A 25,218-nucleotide genomic window follows, 5' to 3' on the forward strand; every position below is an offset into this window, starting at 1 on the left:
CATATACCTTTCCAAGTCATCAATGGACTTGTATTGTGAATCAGGTAACATATGAGAACTGGAATCTTAGTTTTGTATCACCATAACTTTAACTGAACATTCAATATTGTGAAAGCAAAAAACTCTGTTGGATTTGGATTTGGATTTGCAGCATTTTCAACTGTTTCTAGTATGCAATTCTACATGCATTTTCTAATGTAAATTGATGGCATTGATGAAAGTACTTCAGTCTCTACTTATGTCTTCTTTTAGTGCGATTCTAATTAGTTGGTCATCAAAAAAATAATATATAGTTGTTTGTTCAATTCCTCTACTTGAACAAAGTATAGACTTAAGTTGTTAAAGTGGATGATCAATTTGGATAACTTTCGAGATTGGATCTTTTTCGATGATTGTTTTCCTTGGCCATGTCAATGGTTGATCGAACAAGCGATCGACTAACTCTGCACATGTGGTCGATCAATTTTTCACAGTTTTATTTGTTGATTGATCCTTTGCTAACTCTATCATATGATCGACTGTTTATTATTATCATCTAGTCGATTGACTATGATAAAATTAAAAAAAAAAATTATTTTCTATCATTCAAAATCTATTGATAATGCCGTCTAATGCATGGACCGCTCAACTCTGGATAAATATGAATAATTTGATTTTAATTTATAATATCTAATGTGGTCGATGAAGTCTAATACATATGATCCAACTTTTGATTTAATCTATTGGTATAATCCAAAATTTTGATTTAATCTTCCTAAATTAGTTTTTTTTTTATATATTTGGTATCTTGGGGTGGTTTCGTATTCTGTCCACCAAGTCAATCTAAGAAGCAAAGTGATTTTTAACATGACATCCCTCTTGTCCATAAGTAAATCTAAGGAGTGAGGTAGTTTTTAACATAACATCTCAATGTCCATTAATTATTCAAACGCCACGCATACATTATGTAAATTTTAAATCTTAATTGTTTTAAAAAAATAGACGGCCTCTTATTACACTACTTAATCTTGGTGTATAGTAGATTATAAATGGCCCTAGTAGCATAGTTGAGTTGATTACTATGGAGTAGACTTACTGCAGTAGGTAAGTGTTGAATCTCGATGAAGCTAAGGACCCTCGTTCTAATAGTCAATTGTAACTTTTCGATTTACCTTTTCATAGATAGTCGTAGAGTCAATCGTGTGGGATCGTTGGAGTATGAGATTTCTTTTTTTTTTCCTGCAATAGTAGATTATAAATGAAACGGTGATATAATATTTTATATAATTGAGATATTAATAAGGAGATTCCATGTGCGTAGATGCAGAGTTTATTTTGTTTGGTCGGTCGGTTCAATGAACATGTACATTTTAACTATTTTCCTTTTTCTTAAAAAGAAATGAAAGTGTATTAATAATATTAATGGAGCCACCGTAGTCAACTTAGGTATATAGGAACCTACTTTATATATATATATATATATATATATGAATGAATTAAATATTTGTAAATTAATTTTATATTCGATAAAAATTTTATTTTTGTTTAGATCAATTAAATGAATAAATAATTAATTTAATTAATAAATTTGAATACATTTTTATTCAATTTGTTAATATTAGTAATACTAATAATATTTAAGATCAAAATTTATAAAATATATTCATCAATGAAATTATTATCCACATAATAAATAAATAAATTTATATTATCAAACTCAATAATCAATCAAATAAATTTAAAAATAAAAAAAGTTCAAACAATCAAATAAATTTAATTAAAAGTTTGATTCATACTTAACGGCTTAATTCATTTTATATTCCACTTGATTTAACTTGACTCGATTACATTAAACAAACTTAAATATTATAAAACTTCTCAGTTCATTTACAACCAATCTAAACAATTAATCCTTTCAAATTGTAGCTTTTGATTAAACTTATATATCAACCTACTGATTGAATAGATACATTACACTGTAATTAAGTAAGTTTGCTGATATATTGTTCTCATTTAATCTTCTAATACACTAATTAATTGTATATAAGCTTCCTTATAAACAAATAGGAGCATGTATAAAAAAAATTCAAAAAGAAGGGGAAAAAACCAAAAAGAAAAACATCTCTCTCTTATTACATCGCCTAAAGAATGATCTTGAGTTGAACAAGGACTAATTATAAAGGGCAAGCCAATTATAAAGGCATCCCACCCAACACCATCTCTCCCCCCAAAACCATTCTTCATTCTTCATTCTTCATTCTTCATTCTTCTTCTTCTTCTTCTTCTTAATCTCATATCCTGAATTGAAGCCAGTTGAAAGCATCCACTATATATATCTAAATGGGAAGCTGCAGTATACGTATAGTAGAGGAGGTGAAGAAAGAATTATAAAGTGGATCGAAGGTATGGAAAGAGTTCCCTTCCTCCAGATCATGGCCGGGCACCGGAGGAGAAGGAAGCACCTTCATGGGATCACCACAGTTGCATCCCTAGCCGCGCCAAACTCGATGTGTCAGCCATGGTCTCCGCCCTCGCCCAAGTGATCAGCTCCCAGCCACCGCTCACCGGCGATCCGCCTGAGAATCCACAGCACGCGCTAGTAATTAGATCAGGCTCAAGATCGTCGTCGTCGATGGATGCGGATGCCACACCGCCGGCACAAAGTACTTCTGAAGACCAAGGTATATCATATCTATGCTCTTAGCTTAATTGCACCATGATATATATAGTAAATCCGGTAATCGTACGTTTTGCTGATATTCCAAGGAAGAAGAAGAGTAATCGATCGGAAGCAAAATCATGGTACTAACTGAAACAATTAAGCATTTGCATGGTGATTAATTATTTGAAGGGAATTATATGCCGGTGCCGGAGAGAAGGCAGTATAGAGGAGTGAGGCAAAGGCCGTGGGGGAAATGGGCGGCGGAGATTCGGGATCCCAAGAAGGCTGCGCGCGTGTGGCTCGGCACCTTCGACACCGCCGAAGCTGCTGCCGTCGCCTACGACGAAGCCGCCCTGCGCTTCAAAGGCACCAAGGCCAAGCTCAACTTCCCCGAGCGCGTCCAAGGTCGTCGCGCCGGCCTCGGCCCCTTCTTCGTGCACACGGCTTCAGCGGCTCGATCGACGCCGCCGGCTGTGGCTTCGTACCCCCACTTGGCGCAGTACGCGCAGCTCCTACAGAGCAGGGACGAAGTGGACCTGAGCCGCGCAGCCTTCGGGCTTTACTCCGGCGCCAGTACTGGCGGCTTCACCTCGTCGTCGTCGTCGACGCAGGAGACGACGACGATGCACTTGTCCTCTTCGCAGTTAATTAGGAGCTCTTCTTCTTCCTCGAGCCCGTGGATTCCTCCTGAAGAGGATGAGCAGAAGCGGCCGCCGTGCAGTAATCAATAACTATAAGGTTGCCGCAATGACTTTGACTTGCACTTTGTTTTTGTTGATCAATGAGGGTAGATTTCTCGATGAGTTGGAGAGATTCGATCGACGACTTTGAGATCAACGTGTTCGTGACTGACGACGAACTCTAAGAGAGAGAGAGAGAGAGAAGTTGTTTGAATTGGCCATCTACCATCTCGCTTGTGCTTATCCTCCAACGTTGTGCTTTAGCTCTATGCGTACATCTTACGACCAGAGCCTCTAGTCAATAATATTTTATGTATTATGTAATATATTTGAGAAATTTAAAAAATTATAGTTCATCATGACAGAGGAAAACAGTGTTTCAACTTCGTCGAGATTCAATAGCCTTATCCATTTTAATAATTTTATTTCATAACCAATTCAATTAGGTCTCAGAAGTGAAAAATCTACTATTTAGATTTAGATATTTGAGCACACAAATGTATATGTCAAACTAGAATAAATTCATATAAAATGAAATTAATATCTTGTCTTTTTGTAGACTTGTTAATTATGTAAGATATATAGTAGAAGTTCAACAGAAATAAATGAGTAAAATGTAACACTACTTATAAGCCAATAGATTATTTCTATAAAAATAACTAATTTAATATATATATAATCCTAGTTAACATAATTGTAATTTAGTGCTAAACGATCATATCTTTATTGTACCAAACTGCACCACCTGAGAGGAGAGATAGAGAAAGAGATGTGGTTTGCTAGTGGATTAGATATATATATTATAAATAATCAGAAAAGGACAAATATAATGCAGAGGTTACTTTCTGTTTTTATTTTATTTTTTAATTATTCTAGCTATAATAAAAACTGATTAAATTGATTCAGTTCCACGAAAGTTCCGTGAAGAGTGACTAGCTCCAATATATATAATGGCATCTTAATTTATCATTCCATTGAAAACAAATTTAAATTTCTCCACTGTAGTAGTTGAGAATAATAATAACGAGTTCGTGATCGTCAAAGTATTTTGCCGCTGTACCAAAGTCCGGATATGTAACATTAACAATTGTGACTACGCACGTGCATGTGATGATGTGAAAAGGACAAACAAATGCGGGGCGGTGCTTTCGGCTAGCTAATTTAATTCCTCGTCAACCTTTGCGGCTGAAGGTAGCTGATCGATACAAAAACAAGAAAGAACATGGCGATTGAGTAATTAAATCGATCGATCGTCAAGCTTGAATTCCATGTTTTCCTAGCTAGCGACTGTCCCTTCCCTTCAACTAGCTTAATTTGTCGGCTATCGAATTTAATTTAATTAATTTCAATTACCTTTCTTTTTAGCTTTGTCGATCAAATAGATTATTAATATTTCATATGTAATTCCTTATGCTTTATTTGTGTGGAGATGAGGAAAGAGAGGAATACATAAGGAAAAGGAAGCAGTGAGTTCCTATATATGAATGAATTTAATTTTTGTTTACACTCTAATTTAGGAGGTGTAAGGAAAAAAGAAAAAGAATTTTAAAATATTTTATTTTATCTTTATTTTTAAAAATATTAATTTTTAAATTAATTCATGTATTTAGAAATCTTATTTTTGCGTCGTAGTCTTCACACAAATTTCGTGACCATTTTAAAATATCAATCGCTCGCACTCCACGATGTCGACGTCGATGTCGTGTCGACCCTCACTACAAATCTTTTCAAAGGACAGAAGACAGAGATAATTCTAATCTTCTTCTTCTTTTTCTCTTCCAAGGATAATGACTTACTTAAAGATAGCTTGTATTTTAAGACATTATATATCCCAACTTTTATAATACAATATTTTGACAATATTTTATAATTTTCTCCGCTGTTTTCTACAAGAAATGGAAGTATTTTTATAACTTTATATATTTAATGTTTAATTTTTTTTCCACCAAAACAAAGTAATATATTACGTTAATCATTCTAGCTTCTATCCTTTTAAATAAAAAAAATATAAATATTTTATTTCTTTTTCTTTTTTACATATTATGTTAATGAACTTTTTTTATCCAATTTAAATAGAATGTAAGTTGACTGAGTTTCTGCTCAACCCAATTGAATTCCTGCCCCATTTTTATTTATTAGTAATTAATCTATAATTAATATTTTCATTTTTTTTAATGAAGAATTGAAGCTAAGTAGGTAGCTATGCACAATAGAAAGATGGGCAAAGTGTCCATATATATGTCTGTCAGTTGAAAGTCAAGATGCTTCTGAAACCTACTAATTAATTAACCCTTGTTTGAAAAATGATGAATTAAGCACTTGCAAGTAAAGTTTAATTAAAGAGATAATATAAAGAATTAATCATTAAGATATATAATTAAATTAAGTTGAGAGATCCCTAAATTCAATAGCCCTCATTAATAATATTGTATCATTTTAGATTTTTTGTTTGTATTATTTGTTTGTTTGTTGATCCATTATATATATTCATCCCTTTCTAACCGCCCGCGCCAATAATCCCAACAAAGAAACTAATTCCTACAAAACTTTACAAAGAAATAAAAGAAAATGAATGGATTAAGTTTAAAGGTAGATATATATATATACTTAATTAGCTTAATTAAACACCTTAATTAATTATAATAGATTTGCTTGATGCTGGATGAGCTTCACTTGCCTCGACGACGTTATCTATAGTTTTTGAAATAATTAACCTAATTATATTGATAAACTTCAATCAGCTGTTAATTGTATTTTATTAAATTATAATTATCATTAATTGGCTAATTAATTAATTAAATATTGACCACATATAAGTTAAGAAATGCTCAAATCACACGTTTATCTTTTGTCACCAAGTTCGCGTGCCATATATCCGGTTTGTGACTTTATTTGCATATACAGCATGCAAGATCACTGCAGAGAAATCAACAAGAACTCGATCAGCAACAGAGAGTCGATTGGAGGACTTGATTGAAGGAGTTGACTTCTTTAAATCAATTTCGGGTGAAATGTGATCAATTTCTCTAGATATTGTAACACATATCATATGGTTCACCGGAGTTACCTCAGTGAGATCTCTTCAATGTTTAAGTCGAGCCCAAAAATAATATAAAATAGAAAAAAATAAAGTAAAGTAAATGAGACAATAGAAAAAATAATAAAATATATGAAATAATCATCGATCATGATCATAAAACATGCCTTATGATCCTTTTAAAATCTCCCTCTTCTTATCTTATATATAAAGAAATCTAAGAGACAAATATCTTACAGAGAATAATATATATATATATATATATATATATATATATATATAGAATAATGAATAATGTAGTCAATTGGTAAATGATAATAAATTTAAAAAAAATCATTGAAGATCATACTTTTCAATTAAATCAACGTATGTTCTAGTTTTTTTATTAAAATCAAATTATAAAGCGTTCTATTTGACTTGAATTGTATGTCTGAAATACTTTTATATTATTGAATCATTAAACCTAATAAAGTTAGCAACTAACTTCTAAAAATTAGCTTCTAGGCATTATAAAAATTAATAAATAATTGTAAAAGTTAATTACTAATTTCTATATTGTCACTATAATATTTATTTAAAATATAATTAGTGTTATGGGTTCTCATCCTTTATTTTATTTATTAAAATATTATTTTAATTAAATTATCATTTAAAAAATAAAAATAATATAATATAAAATAATAATGATAAAAGTTAACTATCATTGTTATTTTATACACGTCAAAAGATCAAGAATTGTAAAAATATTTCAATGCAATTCAAATTAAATGAAATAATCATTTGATTTGAATTAAAAATGAATTATTCATCCGATCAAAATTTATAAACGATGGACGTTCGTTTGATTTTTATTTTTATTTTTAATTTTAATTTTATTTTTTCTACTCTCGTTCCACGTCAAGTACCAAATGTTTTCCTCCGAAGAGAGAAAGAGAAAGAGAAAGAGAAGGAGAAAGAGTGGAAGCTTAAAGCCAGCAATGAACCTCCCAAGCTTCCTCCTTACCACTTCGAATCGTACCATTCCTCGCCACTCTCATCGCACGCAACCTCTGCCTCCCTTCTGCATAAAATGCTTCCTTCCTTCTCCCTTCTCTGGCCGTCTCGTCGATCCACTCCTCCTGTGGCGGATGCTGATCATGGCGAAGGGGAAGGGCAACGGAAAGGGAAAGGGAAAGGGAAAGGCGAAGGTTGAGGATGTGATAACGGTGGAGCAAGAGTCCGTCATTCCGGTTCCCAAGGCTGATCTCATTATGGCTCTCACCAGGCTAATGAGTAAGCATCTCTCGTTCCAGGGTTTTATTCTATTTTCTCTTAATTTGACGATTGTGTTTTTAGATTTTTATTTATTTGTTTTTTAAAACGAATAAATAATAACCCAAAAAGCTTCGTGTTGGTTCCTTGAACTTATGATGAAGCCTATTGTGGTGCTGGTGCAATTATTATTTTGCATATATTGGTTTCTCTCTCCTTTCCTTTTTTTTTTCTAAAAAACACATTCAATTATGATGGATTATTATTGTGTTTTTTATTTATAAGTAGAGAAAGAACCAATAAATTTGTATAACTCCTTTAATTTACACCCATCACACATTGATTATAATAATAATATTATTATTTATGTGAATGAATGAGATACTTGTAATTACTAAGTTTTAATTTATTTTTTTAAGTCAGTTATTTAGTCACAAAAAAATGGCAGGTATATAACAACTATCTCTAAGTCATTACACATTCCAAGGAATTAATCAATTTTGTTCAAATAAATTTTGTCATTAACTTCAATGGGGTGGAAATTACGTAGTTACATCATACATCCACCCGAGTAAAACAGAATGTTGGCTTAAGGCCTAAACTTTTTTTATTCTAATTCCTAATGTGTCCATAAAATCCATCAAAAAGATGCAATTGCCTTGCTATTATGGAAGAGATAATAGGAGATGCCAATTACAAATGAAATAGAAAATGTCTAACAAAAATACTTGAATAACAAATGAACTTAGTTTAACTAAAGAGTAAGCACAAGATTAATTCAATCTGACTATGGGTGACAATCTTACTTGTCTATCTATCAATGAAGTGAAAGTGAACCTGATCTGATCAAATACCTTAAGAAGGTACGTTTATCAAATGTCTGTCATATTCTTTGCTTTATGTTTAAAAATCAGGTTCCCATTTAAGAAAATAAAAAAAAGTTTCTATAGAATTATATTCAGCCTTGTTTAAATACAATATACTACAACGACAACCAAACATTTATATATGGATCCTTTTACGCCATTATTAAGGAAATATATATTTTATAAAATTTGGACTTAAGTGTAGCATCTGTTACATTGAATTGGTGTTAATTTTTAAATTTAATTCCAATGACAATAGATGTGCCACCATATTCAGGACCTGAACAAGTTGTGCAAGAGGATCCAACAGAGTTTAAGAAGCTGTGCAAGCGGATTGAATACACTATTCGAGCTTGGTACCTTATGCAGTTCGAAGAAATGATGGTAGAGTTGATTCATATTTGTCATAACATTTATAAAAAAAATAATTAAATTTAATGCATTAGTCATTCTTGTTAAACTTATTCATAATTGTAGGCATATACCTACTTGAAAATAAGTCATTTATCTTCAGAATATTTAGTACAATCATGTAGGAACAAACTGAAATGATGGTTGTATGCACGAACACGAACTTATTCTTCTGTCTAGTGAAACATTTAATTCAGCATTCTATTTATTTTTACCACATTGTATATGCAGCAACTTTATCTTCTGTTTGATCCTATCGATGGTAACCAACGACTGGAACAGAGGAAATTATCTTGTGAAAAAATAGATACTCTGGAACTAAACTTTCTGGAACACTTTTTCAAGGTTTGCCAATTTCTAACTTTCAGAAATTTCAATAACGTTTTCAAGGTTTACTTAATAAATATAAAAGGGAATGAAGAAACATATAGACTCTCTTTTTATTGGCTATTCTATTTCTATAAGTTTAATCTAAATACCTTCTGAATATCCTAGCTTTTTTAGATTTATGTTTGTTTACTTGGGTGGAAGATAGAAGCAGGAGGGGAGGGGGATAGGAAGAGAAGCTTTACAATGTTGCATATGAACATGAGTGATTCATGTTCATTTTTATGTCACTTTTCTTCTCATTCCCCTTCCCCTCTTATGTTTCCATCTAGTAAGTCCAACATTTGTCTCTATAAATAGTGAAGATTCAAGGTAGATTAACCAAATTGTTTCCTATAAAAATAGTTACATCAAACATCAACTTTAAGTCTATATCTTTTTACACTAATTATGGATAAACTCATTGGACACATCCAAGACATGCTATCATGATATATGTTGTTTGTATATGAATCTTGATGGGAGATTGGTAGTCAAAAGCTTTAGGCTTAATAGAGTAAAGATAGAATATATGAAATTTAAATTTAGAGGTGGTAGACATAGCTAGATAATTGTTAAAATAAGAGATGACGAGTTACCTATAACTAAAAGTTTTAAGTATCTTGGATTTAGGGGTTGAGAGAGATGTTTTATATATGATACTAGTAAGATGGTTGAAATAGAGAAAGGCGTCAGGTGTTTTTTGTGATCGTAAGATGTTGGGATCGTCAAATCTAACATAAGATACCTCTAAAACTTAAAGGGAAGTTTTACAAAAATGGTGGTTAGACCTGCTACGTTATATTGAATTGAATATTGAGCTATGAAGCAAGCGCACGAGCAAAAGATGAGAGTCGAGATGAGGATGTTAAGGTGGATGTGTTGACATATGAGGATGAACATGATAAAAAATAAGAATATTAGTGAGAAAGTTAGAGTTGTATCCATTGAGGGAAAACTCTGAGAGATGCATTTAAGATGATATGGATATGTATTTAGGCAACTAATAAATGTCCTAGTTAAGTGATGTGAGACCATCACAAATATACACATTAATCGAGGGAGAGAGACTAAAGAAGACTTGATTAGCAACGATAAAATAAAATAAAATAAATTTAAATATAGATGAAGATACATTAGGAGATCGAGCTCAATGGTGTAGGAGGATCCATATAGGCAACCTCACTTAGTGGGATAAACACTTGATTGTTGTTGTCGTCTTTAAAAATTTTATGTTCTTTTACTTGATCATCTCAAAACATCAAGAATTCTTGATTGGTGCAGAATTGGTGATGTAGATCTGGATCTTCCTTGTTGCTTATGCTCTTTTATTCAACTGAAGCAGATAACACAAACACATAGTCTGAACATTCATGAATTTAATTAATTTTAATATCCTATAGTTTCAAAGTTCATACACTTGAATGACTTCTAATTACCTCTTCATCCACTGTGTAGATTAAGGGTGTCATATTCTGTGATTGGTCTGATTGTGTTTATAAGGAATTTCTATAACTTTGTAGTAGGTAAAATGTCGAGAATGGGGCAGGGGATCATAAATTGATAGAAAACACCAGTAATTGCTTGGAATAGTGGGAAACAAGTTAGATCTGGTATACTTTCCACCAATATCGGAGGACTCAATTTTGCATATCAGTACTTTTATGAGCAGTTTAATCTTATTGCTCCCCTAGAAAGTCACACATTCAATGTAGTTTGGGTACACCTTGTGTTTCAAGACCCCCAAAAAGACTATACTCCTTTTTGATAAGGAAAGAAATCATGTACTATTTTAGAATTGTTGCCTATCTCAAATATAAAGGTTTAATGTATTGTTGCATACTAGAGTTTAATTTTCTACTGAAATGGTATTGTTTGGTTCTATGCCATGCAGATGCAATATACCTAGATTAACTTAGATGAAATCTGATCCTATAATCATATTTCACTTACCTTGATTACTATTACATATAAACCTATTATATCTTTGATTATAGATTGTCTAACAAAACCCTAGTTGACATTGTCCATTGGCACTAATCTCTTTTTTTTCTTGTTGCTCAATCCTCTTACCAGCCAGTTATATGTTTCCCCCCTTTCACATTTCTGTGGCATCTAGATGTCAGAATTGGCAACAATTCTTATAACTTGTAAACCTTATGTACCATAGTAGAGGTTCTTTTAACTAAATTAATAAACCAAAGAAGTAACCATATGCAGCCAATCTCTGTCCTTCCGTAGCAATCACATTGTTTCTTCTCTGATTGAAACAGGTTATGGAAAAGAGCAACTTCAAACTAGCAACTGATGATGAAATTGAAGTTGCACTCTCGGAGCACTATCTCTTAAATTTACCAATTGAAGTCGACGAGTCTAAGGTTTATATGATTATCAATTTCTCTCAATGTTTGAACCTTGAAACTTGCATGTGCTTAATTTGGTAGTTTCTTGGTAATGTAGTTGGATAACAAGCTTCTTCCAAGGTATTTTCAGAAACATCCGTGCAAAAATCTTCCTCATTTTTCTGAAAAGGTATAGTCAGTTCCTAAAATATTCTGCTTTGCAGTTTTTTTTAACATAATATTTGAACTATATCAATCTAAAAGTTCATGAATTTCAAAATTTTGATTTGCTGTATAGATAAACTTTAGTTTTCTGAAGTTTAACTTTCACTTCAATGATCCTTTTTTGAGATTATTGACACTATTATATGTCCTATATGAGAAAATCTATGTACTTGGACCTCGAGTTCAATATCCACACAAGTGTGGATTTATAAGCTTAATAATTAGGGATGTTGGGTGTTGACACTTAAATGCATCAGCATGCTCCAAGTGTGACGAGATGAATTCAAATATGTTTTAATCTATATTCATTCAATTAGCTTGTGAAATTCTAAATATGTCTATGGCAACTACAAATAATTTTAATTATAATTTAAAACTAATAAATTACTAAATATTACAATGGATACAACATTAGCAACTAGATAGTCAATTTAATGAAAATATTACATCGTATCACACTGATACTTTACACATTTTAAGAGGGCAGTTCGGTGCGCGAAGCTCCTGCCAATGTAGGGTCTTGGGGAAGGGTCTATTGTACGCAGCTTTATCTTGTTTTGCAAGAGGTTGTTTTTAAGACTCAAACTCGTAACCTCTAAGTCACACAACAACTTTACCGTTACGCAATGTATTAAAACCATACAAATGAATTTTACTCAGTATTGTTTTACATAGTTTTTTTTTTACTTTTGATTACTGGAACATACCAAGACACATAAATTGTTAACATGATACAATTCACATTAGTACAAAGACAAATAGGATACAAGAGAAATTATTTATATTAATCAATATCGAGATTCACCTTGAAATATGACTTTTTGCAAATATGACCTTGATACAACTGAACCTCATACCAAGGCACAGGTGATAATCACCTTGATACAACTGAACCTCATACCAAGGCACAGGTGGTAATCAGCTTGAAATATGACTTTTTGCAAATATGTTTCTGTTAACTAATATAGAAGCATGGCATTTTATTTTTTTTCACCAATGTTGATTAATTCATTGAATTTTAAAATAGCATAATGATTTATCTTTTAACTGTTAACATGTTTCTTATCTTGGTCTCTCTTGTTTTGGAAGTACATTATTTTTCATCGAGGAGTAGGAACTGATCATACAACCGGTTACTTTTTCATGGAGAAATTGGATACGATTATAACTCGTATTTGGACTAGATTTCTAAGGGCTACTAGGTAAAATTTTTATTTCAAACATGGTAAATTGAATCCATTACTTTTAAAAGGTCATTTGCATTTGGGTGAGTTGTATGATTTCAGGCTCGAGAGGTTCATCTCAAAAAGACCAAGCATTATATCGAGAAAAGATACAGAGGAAACAATTAGAATTATTGATGATTCAAAGGAGCTCTTTAAACGAAAAAGGATTGAAAACATGGAGTTCAGGTCAACTATCTTTCCCATGTCGATTTTGATAAAATTTGGTCTGATTTCCTAGAACCAGTTTTTGACAGTATATGATCTCATGATCAAGCTGCATTTTGTTTTCAGCAGAGCCCAAGACCTACTAGGCAAGATTGAAATCCAAGAACCAACTTTTAAAAGAATAATTGTCATTTACAGGTAGCTATTCTACATTTAAGTTTTCTTCAATAAGTCATGGAAGTTGGAGATTCTGGATTTGGATACATTTCAATTTAAGTCAACATTTTTTAGTTACCTGCATTTCATAGCTACTTAAACACACAACCTTGCAGGCGGGCAAGCACAAATGACAAGATAGATCGAGGAATCTATGTAAAACATTTCAGAAATATTCCCATGGCTGATTTGGAACTAGTTTTAGTGAGACTTCTAAATTCAAATTCCTACAAGGACACAACTTATTGAACAACATTTTGATGCTCCTTTTTCATAAAGTGTGAATCACTTGTTTTGCAGCCTGAAAAGAAAAACCCAAGCTTGACTCCTTGGGACTGGGTCACCTTCTTGATTTCGATGGTGCTTGGTCTTGTAAGTTTCTGAATTCTGATGACTTAATTTGACTGGATTTACAATTTCTTTCTCCTTTGCCATTACCTAATAATCAGCATACTGTTTCAGATTACTCTCATTAGCTCTTTTAAAATGCCGAAAGCTGGAATTCGCATCGTCCTTGCTATCATTTTCAGTTTCATTAGCTATTGTGCTAAAAGTTACTTCACGTGAGTATTTTTTTCCAACAATCTTCCATTTCTGACTAAATTCATATGCTATTATAAAATTCAATATAGTTTTTCTTTCTTCATTTCTTGTTCCAAAATTATAACTCTCATACACCCTATCATATTCCTTATTTTTTACTTATACATGCCCATTTGGATCTACTTTTATTAAAATCATCTCATTTGGTAGATTTTTTTGTACTACCTTAGGTCTTCCCAAAATCAAAATGTATTTGGTGTCTTCATCTAATCCTACTTGAGGTACATATATGCTAATTACATTAATAGTTTCTTTTATCATCATTATCTTGAGAGTTATAATTTTTTCCTCTTTCTAATTACTCCTGCTACTTCATCCTTTAACGAACTATCTACAACAATACTTACTCCATTTTTTATTTTACTTGTTCCTGTGTGCCATAACTTAAAACCTGTGTTCTCTATTATCTTTGCCTTCTCTCCTATCCATTTTGTCTCTTGTAAACACAAAATATTAATTCTTCTTATAATCATCGTATTACTACATCCATCGCTTTACCAATAAGTGTTCTTATGTTTCAAATCCAAGACAATAGGTATTCCTATAATGTTTGTTCTTATTTAACTGATGGTGTGAGTACTCTTGCATATTTAACACTACACCTAAGTTCTTATAGAGATGTAACGATCATTGTTGAGACATTGCAGTTTGACTCTGCAACACGTTTCTTTCAAGAAACTATCTAGCATTAGCATAATAATTTGATGGATTCATTCATAAAACATTCAGTTGTGTTTGATGTTAGTTGGCAACCTAACACAACCCTCAATCTTTTTCATCCGGGCTTAGGACCGACCTCGGCGGTTCTGACTGATACCTCATTGTAAAAATAAAATAAAATAACTTTTGTTTAGCATTACTATTTTAGTGTGCAATATTCACTTGTCTCTTAGGAATATTGTTTTGTATCAGATTTGATAAAGAAGTTATGCTTAATGGGAACATGAATTTGGCATGATCATGTTATTTTAAGTATAATGTATTTTCTTATGCTAATCTTTTGAAAGCATGCAGGTTTCAACAAGACATAGCAACTTACCAAAACTTAATAACCAAATCAATGTATGACAAACAACTTGACACTGGCAAAGCCACACTCCTACATTTGTGTGATGATGTGATTCAACAAGAAGTAGGTTCTATATTAATAAATCCTATTAGACCAAAGTTCAAGTTAGGTTTGGAAAATACTTAGTTTCAAAATCTGAATGTGCAGGTCAAAGAGGTGATAGTTTCTTACTTTACTCTAATGAGGGGAAGGGAATTGACAGAAGAAGTATGACTTCTTTCTTTTACTAAAATATTTTAAAATGCACGGAATTAATTCGTTTGTCATTCTCTGTTATCCTTGTATTTTCTTAACCTCACAATTTTCATGATCCAAATATAGGATCTTGGTCATGACTGTGACAAACTTATTAGAGACGAATTTCGGCTGAATTGCAACTTTGAAGTTCATGATGCAATCACAAAGTTGGAGAAACTTGGTATTGTTACAAGAGTGAGTTTGATTGCATCTGCTTCATTTTTAGCTAATTCACTTCAAGTTTTACCTCATGCTAGATAGATTTTGGTTTGTGAAAGTTCACTTACTGGATGAATTGTAAAAGTAAAATGGATCGAATTCAAATTTGTGGGAGAACAAGTCTTTTAAGGAAATCTTTAGATTGGATCTTATTTAACAGTATACTTCATTTAGGGTATAATTTAATATGATTATTTTTTAGTTTGTTTGGCTTGAGTTTCCTTTTCCATTGAGAGAAAGAACCTCCTCTCCCCTTTAACCTGCTGTAATCCAACAACTTTGCCTTGTCTCACTTGTCCTCACCCACTGTCCTCTTGCACCAACAACTAGCTTCCACCACCTGCCTGCCATCAGCATCGATTTTGACTCCCTTGCTCGCCGTCCGCCATAAGGAAGCCTCCTTCCACAATCTGCCACCTCAGTGGTAGCCTTCACTCCAGTAAAACATGCAGATTATCCTTGCTTCCTTGGCTCCCTGCAACAAACTTTTCACAGTGATCTTTAGTTCCATTTCTTCTCCAGAATCAGTCTTGTTGAAGCCACAATCTTCTTTGCAAGGTATCCTCAATCTCCTCTGCATGCAATCGTAAAGACCCACTAGCCATGTTTAAATAGCCACAGGTGCTTCCCTGATCATCTATCCCTTTCACAATCGAGTCTGAGCTTGTCAAGCAACTGCAACACCGATCCACTCGACATGGTAGTTGTAACCAAGTAATCTCCCCTTTCAGACCGGGAGACCAAATTTGGTACAGTTTATCTGTAACACCAGGTCCTACTCCTGTTGAACTTTTATCCAAAGCTTGGATTCAGTCCCAACCTTTTACAAGAGGAGAATACATCCCCTGAATGAACTCATTCCTCTCCGCTAAGAATTACTTTTGTTTAATTGTTGTCGGTTAATTCAATTCTCTATATTTACTAGTTTTTTCATAATCCTTGGCTCCTGTTCTACTCACACATAGCCTTTTACTTGTTTTCCTAGTTTATTGTGGTTGTTTATTTTATTAGTTTCATCGCTTGTCAACTCTTGTATATGTAATGTTGAGAGGAAATACCATTGTGACAAATGTTGATTTGAGATGTGATTATCTTAACTCAAACATTGAGGATGAGGTGAAAATGCCACTGATCAATGGAGGGTTAGTACTATAGTCTTATATATAAAAACAAAAGAGATGTACAAAATTGTGTGAGTTATAGGTGTATTAAGCTAATGAATCATATCATGAAACTTCGGAAAAGAGTGATAGAAAAAAGACTAAAGAAGGAGACCATAGTGATCGAAAATCAATTTGGACTCATACATAAAAGGTCAATAATAGAAAGTATTTATCTTCTCAAACAACTAACTACAAATTAAGTTTACACATGGTATTTGTCGTTCTAGAAAAAGCTTATGACAATGTTTCGAGGGAAATTATGTAGAGAATTCTAAAACAATAGGTGTTAGTGAAGCGTATATTAAAACAATTAAGGATATGTATAATGATGTAATGACAAAAGTAAAATTCCAGGTGGATTAATCGAAACGTTTCCTATAGAGATAGAGTTACATCAAAGATCGACTCTAAGTCTTTATTTTTTTTACACTAATCATGGATATATTATTTAATAGATGAGACATGTGAAGGAGTAATGTTAAACTAATATGCTAATGAATTTTAAAGTTATAGATAACAACAGGTCAAAACCTTGATGTTTTAGATAATGAATAGGTAAACTATAATGAGCTCACATAGGTACCAAAGATTTAAGCAAATTGGATCGGACCTTTAACATAATCATAAACATAATAGGATATCTGAATATAACTTTAAACGGGTTAGATACCAGCAAACTTGTAATTATTAGGGACTATTGCCATCCCTCCCTATTCAAAGTCACTAATGCAGAAAAAATACTAGTTTCAAGGCCTTGATACTGTCAACACCAAGTATACCGTCTCTTATTTTGCCAGTACCATGTTATTGCTCCATCTCTTATCACAATCCCATCCACCTCCTCAGGTGAATCAAGTAAAACACTATCACATTTTGTTTTTTGCATAATGCTTTTCTGCTTGTGACATGGTGGTGGTCAATAACTCAATATCAACCTCTAGTCTCCTGAAATTGTTCTGAGCAGTGTTGTAGTAACCATATAATATTCTCCATTGTTTCTTGAATCTGCAAATACTCTGTTAATGGCTTGCACATTGAACATACTACTTTATTTTGTTTGTTACTCTTTATGATGTGTTTATGTAATGAAATGACAAGTTTGCATTTGCAGAGCGATGGAAAGATTCGTCCTGTTCCCCTGGAGCAGGCAAACAATATTATCGGTGTCACGACAGAAGAACTTGTACTGATGAAATCCAAACAAGCTCAATCTTCATCTTGTTGATCAAATTCTTCTTCATTTGATATATCGAGGCTTCTTCGAATGTATTGGACTGGCAATTTGATTGGTTCCATCTATCCATTTGACTACCTCTTCTGCCTGAATAAAGATCAAACTTTGGGATTCTTATTCTTATTCTTATTATTATTATAATAAAGTGAGGTGGAAATATAATTCAGTTGTAGGATTCTTCCAAGCTGCATTTATTCAGATTGCTCTATTACTGAACATGTAAATCGACTACAAACGATGTGGGTTATTATTTATGGCATTGTTTGTGTTATAGCCAAATATGATAAATAAAATTACTCGAAAATAATTGGAAGTTAGAAATTTTCAATGATTGTTGAAAGACTATGAATTATGATGATAGAATTTCATATCTGGTGGCACATAAACTATATTCTTTAGTGCTTAGGTTATCAAAATTTTAGGAAGCTAATATAGATTGAATCTACTTTTTTTTAACAATAAATGCTTCGAAATCCATGCATTTTCCCTTTAATTTTTGAAACATCCAATTAATTGAACATGCATATGATAGTTCCTTTTTGTTTGATTTATTTTTATTTATTTTTGTTTGATTTATATCATAAGTCTGCCTTATTATACACAATAAGTTAATTTGTCAAGATACTTAGACCCAAGTGAATTTACATAGAAAATCTCTAAGTATGATTGATCTAGTTGAGATTAGGGGGTGGGTTGACTTCTTTGTATGTTGAAATTGAGTTCTTTTGATAGGTCAGATGCGGGTCAAGTCGGCTACTCTCTTGTTCTCCGCTATCGGGTCGGCTTATATCGAGTCGGTAACTATAGGGTCAGACTTGTACTAGGTCAAGCAATGCAGGGTCTTAGGAACATCCAGTGAGAAGACATTCGGCTCTGACCAAGGTCTTCGACAGTGGTCTTCGAAAACGGATCTGGTAAAACTCATCGTATGCTCAAGGAATCCCAATGAAAAAAGAGAAGATGAGAACAATAGAAAAAGAATTAGATGTGGAGGTCAAAGTGGATCACTTTAGTAAAACTCTTCCGATGCTCAAGTCGAGAAATTTCAATGAAAAAAGAGAAGATGAAGAAAGTAGTGAACAAATTGTAGAAAGTTATTATGTGTGTATATGCACCTACATAAGCAAACATCTTTTTATATTATCTTAGGACAGTGGGGGTAGTCCTCACCGGACACTTTGCATGCTTCTCGCACGTCCGCCCACATCTCAAAATCATGTCACTATCATGTCCGACATGTCCGTCCATGTACTAGAAATCGCTTGCCTGTCGAGTCGAACCTTTCGTCAAGTTTAGCTCAAGTCAAACTAATATTGCGTGGCTCCACCCTTCGGTCTGCTGGCCTGACCCGAGCTTTGTCTTGAGCCCAATGGGCTTAATTTGAGCTAGCCAAGAGTCAAGCTGACTTGCATTGAGCTCGACTACGAGTCAAGTTGGCCTGACCTGAGCTCTACAGAGTTGTTCTGGCTTGACTTAGGCTCGATCATGAATCAAGCTAGTTTGACTTGAGTTCGATTGTAAGTCAAATTGATTTGACTTAACCTCAGCCGACTTGGCTGTGGCCTCTACTATCTCCTCCACATCAATGAGTATACTAATTGCCTCCCCCTAAAGCTCCACCCCAATCTCCTCAATTGCACTAACAACTATCTCACTTATAAAACAAACTGGAAAAACAGAAAATAACATAACAATTGGATGATGGATTGCACATAGAGAACATGGAAATCTTTTGAATATTTACATCGACACATCAAACTACATTGCGATAGCATGACTTTAGAGATCAATAGCAACATGATTATCTATACAAATACTCTACATTTAAAACCTCAAGGTACACACAAAACTAAACTCTCCTTCAGACAGACGTCTCGACAGCTTCAACAGCCACGATCATCACTAGCTAGGCAACAAAGATCCGGAAGGTGCATGAGGAATTTGGGACAAAGATGAATTTACACAGGCAATCAGATCAATATGGTTTGAAAGAATGGATCAAGCTGAAGCTGGGGCCACACAACACTCGCCAGGGCTGCCACAAGTAAATCCTTCAATTCTCACCTTCGGCCTACCCCCGACCGAAGAGCCCCATGCCGGTGTGCCTCTTTCAACTCTTCCAGCTGCTTTCATGTTGGGTGAGTTGCAGATGGAGGAAGCCGACGACTCAGCTTGTATGACAAATTGGGCATCATGTATAATTGGATTGTTGGCGCGAGCGGGAGGAGAACCGCAGAAAAATCCATCATTGTCTAAGTCATCCTGCTCGCAAATAAAAATTTTTTATACATCTGAAAGAATTACTAGAGATGGGTATAATTATGGCACAACAATATGAGTTACTTACCTGGTTCAGAAGATCAAGAATCTCAGAAGCACAATCCATCCTGTAGACTGGTTTGACGCTGCAAAGTAAATTAGCAATTATAATCTGAAAGCTTTCCACTTTAAAAACCATTTTTACCTTTTTGGAAAGTAATATTCTTATGTTTGGTGCAAATAAAGGTTCAAAAACTTAAGGAGTTTCGTTCTGCGCCTAGAACGGTAATATTTTAGTATCATACCAACACTCAGATATGTGATGTCAATGGTGAATTGGAGGTAGGAAGAAAGATTTGAAGAAGAAAGAATGTAAAATATCAATCCAACACATACAGAGAGGAGATATGAAGAGTCTTAAGGTCGGAGACAAACATAATCCTCCAAGTTTCATAGGCAAAGCTATTCCCTCCATTTTGTAGCTACTCTTCATTCAAAACCCAAGCTTTCATCTGCATCACCCTTCACCACCAATCGTGTGACATCATGAGGCTCTTTCACTAATGGTTACAATCTCAAAAATTAAGGGACTAGGTTCCCCCTAATCTTTGATATAAACAAACCAAATTCAAATCAAATTAAACCCCTCTGAGCATTACTTTTGATTTGTGATAAACATGCCTAACAGAATTCTTGGAGTATCTCAAGATTTAGTCAACATCACCTTGGCCATCTATCATTATCAAAAAATCACGCAGAGCACTGCATCAATGAGAATTTGTCCCTGCTTTATGAAACTCTCTTTAATCAAAACACTACCACCACGACATCAATTCGCTGAGACCACCTCAATTTCATGTCCATCACCCACTACCAATCCAACCAAAATAAACCATCATAAACCATAAAATGCAAGCACTTGTCCAACTAACAAAAATTCAAGTAGTCATGACCTAGGACAGATGATGAACTTAAAGATCTTTTACAACAATTTCTTCAAAATTTTCCCTTACATTCTCCCCTATTACTTTCCTTTTCTCAGTTGATCCACTCCTCAGCTCCACAACCCACTGTATCTGAGCGCAAGGAGGGAGAGGGGGAGATTTAGATGAGGTAGGGCTTAGGCTGAAGAAATTGCCAAGGATATGGATTATAAACTTGAACTTCCAAGCGACAGCAGCTATGTCAAGGAACTTCTACATTTCCTCTCCTGGTATTGAAATCATCCACAAATACTGATGAGGAAAAAGGGGGTGGGAGGTGAACATCAAGAATGCTATAATACATTTCACAAGATTGAGATAAAGAGAGAAGTAGAAAGCTTCTACATTTCCTCTCCTGGTATAAGTTATTTATAGACTAATTGTACTACATTTCTCAAGATATTATAAAGGGAAATAAGTGTGTGTGGATGATACCCAAAAAATACAACTTCCATTGTTCATGTTCCAAAAAGCCATTTTGATTAACAAGTACCAGTCCCAACCTCCTAGGAAATGTAAAGAAATTGTAACTTGTTGAAAGTTTAGTTTCCAAAAGTCTATTATTGAAGGATTATATCTTGTTAAAGCAAGATACCTGGAAGCACTACATCTATGAAGCACTACATCAGATCTTTAGCACAATTTATCAGATTTTAAAATACGAACTTCAATAGTAATTGTTTGTCTGAAAGTATTGAGGAATTATTGTCTTACTGACAAATAAGAAACATTGGTATCAAGATAATTGTTTAATGTGTACTTATTTTGTAATTTTTTAGCAAAAAAAGATCTTCCATTTACAGCAACATTAGAGGATAAAGCATCTTAGATGTTTAACGTCTAAATGTTATACACTTCTATATCACTACTCGTTGTGATAACAATATAAATTTAGTTGAATGGAAGCAAAACCTGGCTGTACATGCAAAGTTTTGTAGGGGGGTATGTGAAAAAAAAATCTCTCTAAAAGAAATTAGTACAATTCACTAACTTTAGAAAGAAAACATGAAATTTTTTAATAAATTAGTGCCCATACAAGCAGAAATTTTATTATGAAGAAGAAGTGAGCTACAATTTCTCATACATGATCAAGTAAATTTCTATACCAGTTGAAAAGACCTTCAGAAAAGAACAAGCAATTCAATAAAGATTTAAATATATTATTTAAACTCACCCCTTTGGCTTCAAACTAGCTCTACCAAGAGAATTAGTTAAGCAAGACACTTTTATAGGCCGACAAGGTTGAGGACAGATGACTTCAAGCATTGAAATAGGTTGTTTATCAATTTGCCAAAACCTTGATTTTCTATCTGACATACAATCAGGATAGAATTGCCCAATACTGTTAACTCTTACTGGATAGTTCTCCATTTTGAATATTCCTGTATAACAAAATAAAGCATTATTTGGCCAAGAAAATTCATTCACACACACAAAGTATGATTTAGTAAATAAACAACCATTGATGATTAACCTAGTAATTATTGATCGTCGGCTTATTGAATAAATTATAGAGAATTAAGTACAAGATTCTCACATTTTTAAGAATTGAGGTTTTTATTAAGGCCTGTTCTAACCTCAACATTTGAAGGGTCAATGCATAAAAGAAAAACTATCTAAAACTAATTGAATCATTGACTAATACCACCATTTCATACAAATGAAAAGTATATTGATGAAAAGAAGTTACATGAAAAAGAACTGCTGCATTGTGCTCAAACACTGTCAGAAATATGAACAGTTAATTTTGGTCTTCAAAAGAGTTAATATGGAAACACTAGAAAGATAGGTTTTTAATACAAGTCTTCTTGAGGCAAAATTGCAAAAATATCAACAGTATGAGATAAAATTAGGATTGTAAATGAACCGAACGTTCGTGAATAAGCTTGGTATTTGACTTGGTAAGAGCTTGTTTATATTTGTTCAATACACACAAGAGCAATTAAATAAACAAGCTTGAACAACTCGTTAAACTAAACAAACAATCTTGAACACATATGTGCTCAGCTCGTTAATGATCGTGAACAACGTTCGTGAACATCGTTTGTGAACAACATTCATGAACACCGTTCGTGAACAATATTTGTGACTCATGTTCATCAACAAAACTTTTATTAACATGCTAAACAAAGAAAGAAAAATTCAAAATGAATAAATAAATTTGTATTATCAAACTCAATAATCAACCAAACAAGTTTAAAATATAAAAATTTCAAACAATCAAACAAGCTTAAATTGAAAGCTCGATAACAAGCTCAAGCCAAGCTTGAACCAAGCTCAAGCTCATAAAAAAGAAATCAAGCCAAGCTTGAACAATAATTTCAAAAGCTTGGTTCATTTTAGGCTTGACTTGATTACCTTATCAAACAAGCTTAAATGCCATAAAGCTTGGCTTGGCTCGGCTTGTTTACAGCTCTAGATAAAATAGCTTTAAAAATAATAATAAAGTTCATTTCAAAAGTACACTACAGCATATTACAAGACAACTGATAGAAGATATGAAAGGAAATAAACAATTGGCTAGAATATATATATATATATATATATATGTATTTGATATTCTACGCGACCCCGTGAGCGACACAGCCGACCCATCACCGTTGCCATCGCCCTCGCCGCGCCGTCCGACCACCGCCGGCCGCTGGCCCGGGCACGATCGACACGCGCGCTGCTCGTCGGCGTCAGATTCCGATCGGATTGTGGCAGGAATCCGTTGCAATTTGATCGAAAACGCGATCGGCAGTGGCACGCACCGATTTTCGACCAAATCGCGGTCGGAGATCAGCCGAGGAAGGACCGACGTGCGACGGCGGTCCTTCCTCGGTCCGACCGCGTCTCCGACCGCGATTTGGTCGGAAATCGACGCGCGCCACTGCCGGCCACGTTTCCGGCCAAATTGCGTCGGATTCCGATCACAATCCAGTCGAAATCCGATACTAGTCGACGCGCCGGCGAGCAGCGCGTCGATCGTGCCCGGGTCGACGACCGACGGTGGTCGGACGGCGCGGCGAGGGCGGCGGCAGCGGCGGGGGTCGGGGGGCAGAACGGTTTGCATTCCCACATTTGGACGGTCAGATCTGGCGCACGATCGCGTGATGGACGGTGGATCGCGTGTCGCGCACGGGCGAATGATAAATTTAATAGTTGACCAACATCAAAGAAGTGAGTTTCCATGAAAACTATTTCCAGATTCAATAATAGTGGGTTTTGCAACACATACCCACCCTATTATTTCTCCAGGCAAACCAAACATTATTATATTCCCTTATGCGAAAAAGCCTAATCATCACAGAACAAGAAAGGCTCCAAAGCAGATAATGCAACAAAATTGGCAGTCAGCTCAGAAGGCTCACAATAGCAAGCACTGTGTGATTATATAAATAGAATCATTCAGAGTGTTTGCATGAAGTACCCCACCATTTAAATCAATCAAGCAAAGACATCAAAACTAAGGAATCTTGGATGTATTATATTATGGCACTCTGTTCTCGGTTAATTAATCTACAGGAGATTTTGCACCAAAAAAGACATCAAAACATGTTCAAAAATTTATCGCCACTGCCTCATTCCTATCAAAGCTAGGACAAATAATTATTTTATCAAGCAAAGGATGCTAATATATCTGCCCATCAATTTAATTAACAACATGGTAGTAGATGGGCTAACTTAATATGGGGGTGAAAGTATGAGAAACTATGAATACGACAGAGAAACCTTCTCACACTAGCAGAAAATCTATCCTCCAATTTCAAAAATCATCAAGTAAAATAAACATTTGTTTAATGCAAACTTCAGTTTGTGAGAAGAAATACAAAGAAAATAATTTGTTCTCCAAATTATTGTGCTTATTTGTGAAAACCCAACTAGATCTACAAGAAGAAATATAAAAATCAATCAAAGCAGTGATAACTGGAAGTCCAACTACTTAATTCTGAAACAGACTATTACAGATATGCTACCCTAAGGAATAGAGATCAAAGCACGGATTATTTAGGTGAATCATCTGGCAGTGGTCGAAGATCCAT

General features: G+C 33.9%; 3 protein-coding genes across 4 annotated transcripts in view; 2 read left to right on the forward strand and 1 right to left on the reverse strand.

Annotated features, from left to right (window-relative positions):
- The first annotated feature begins 22 nt into the window (after positions 1-22).
- LOC141843947 (uncharacterized) lies at positions 23-3,586 on the forward strand. The gene is made up of 4 exons (XM_074731958.1): positions 23-44; positions 116-197; positions 2,359-2,660; positions 2,822-3,586. The coding sequence occupies exons 1-4, from the start codon at positions 23-25 to the stop codon at positions 3,370-3,372; spliced, it is 957 nt and encodes a 318-aa protein (XP_074588059.1). The 3' UTR covers positions 3,373-3,586.
- Positions 3,587-7,494: 3,908 nt separating this feature from the next.
- LOC141844357 (uncharacterized) lies at positions 7,495-17,986 on the forward strand. Of its 2 annotated transcripts, none has more exons than XM_074732403.1 (15): positions 7,495-7,630; positions 8,753-8,859; positions 9,118-9,231; positions 11,526-11,630; positions 11,713-11,784; positions 12,909-13,021; positions 13,106-13,231; positions 13,340-13,408; positions 13,543-13,630; positions 13,727-13,798; positions 13,889-13,989; positions 15,044-15,161; positions 15,246-15,305; positions 15,420-15,530; positions 17,829-17,986. In XM_074732403.1, the coding sequence occupies exons 1-15, from the start codon at positions 7,495-7,497 to the stop codon at positions 17,940-17,942; spliced, it is 1,506 nt and encodes a 501-aa protein (XP_074588504.1). In that variant the 3' UTR covers positions 17,943-17,986. The 2 variants fall into 2 exon arrangements, with proteins under 2 accessions (XP_074588504.1, XP_074588505.1); XM_074732404.1 differs by having other exon boundaries at positions 8,765-8,859.
- A 1,667-nt stretch (positions 17,987-19,653) lies between these two features.
- Positions 19,654-25,218, reverse strand: part of LOC141844316 (uncharacterized) — an 8,050-nt gene continuing 2,485 nt past the window's right edge. The window contains exons 2-4 of the mRNA XM_074732353.1: positions 22,368-22,575; positions 20,299-20,356; positions 19,654-20,213 (exon numbers count right to left, since the gene is read on the reverse strand). Coding sequence (XP_074588454.1) covers positions 19,950-20,213; positions 20,299-20,356; positions 22,368-22,575 — 530 coding nt within the window. The 3' untranslated portion in view covers positions 19,654-19,949. The remainder of the gene's footprint in view (positions 20,214-20,298; positions 20,357-22,367; positions 22,576-25,218) is intronic.

This window comes from Curcuma longa, chromosome 13 (assembly GCF_044706935.1).
Source record: "Curcuma longa cultivar G26 ecotype Majalengka, Jawa Barat chromosome 13, ITB_CL_G26_1.1, whole genome shotgun sequence".
In the NCBI taxonomy this organism is placed as follows: Eukaryota; Viridiplantae; Streptophyta; class Magnoliopsida; order Zingiberales; family Zingiberaceae; genus Curcuma; species Curcuma longa.

Coding starts and splice junctions, on each gene's coding strand:
- LOC141843947 (XM_074731958.1), top strand. CDS start 23: ATGGACTTGTATTGTGAATCAG. Junction 198..2,358: donor TTCTACATGCATTTTCTAAT/GTAAATTGATGG, acceptor GAGGAGGTGAAG/AAAGAATTATAAAGTGGATC. Junction 2,661..2,821: donor AAGTACTTCTGAAGACCAAG/GTATATCATATC, acceptor ATGGTGATTAAT/TATTTGAAGGGAATTATATG.
- LOC141844357 (XM_074732403.1), top strand. CDS start 7,495: ATGGCGAAGGGGAAGGGCAACGGAAAGGGAAAGGGAAAGGGAAAGGCG. Junction 9,232..11,525: donor TTCTGGAACACTTTTTCAAG/GTTTGCCAATTT, acceptor TGATTGAAACAG/GTTATGGAAAAGAGCAACTT. Junction 11,785..12,908: donor TTCCTCATTTTTCTGAAAAG/GTATAGTCAGTT, acceptor TTGTTTTGGAAG/TACATTATTTTTCATCGAGG.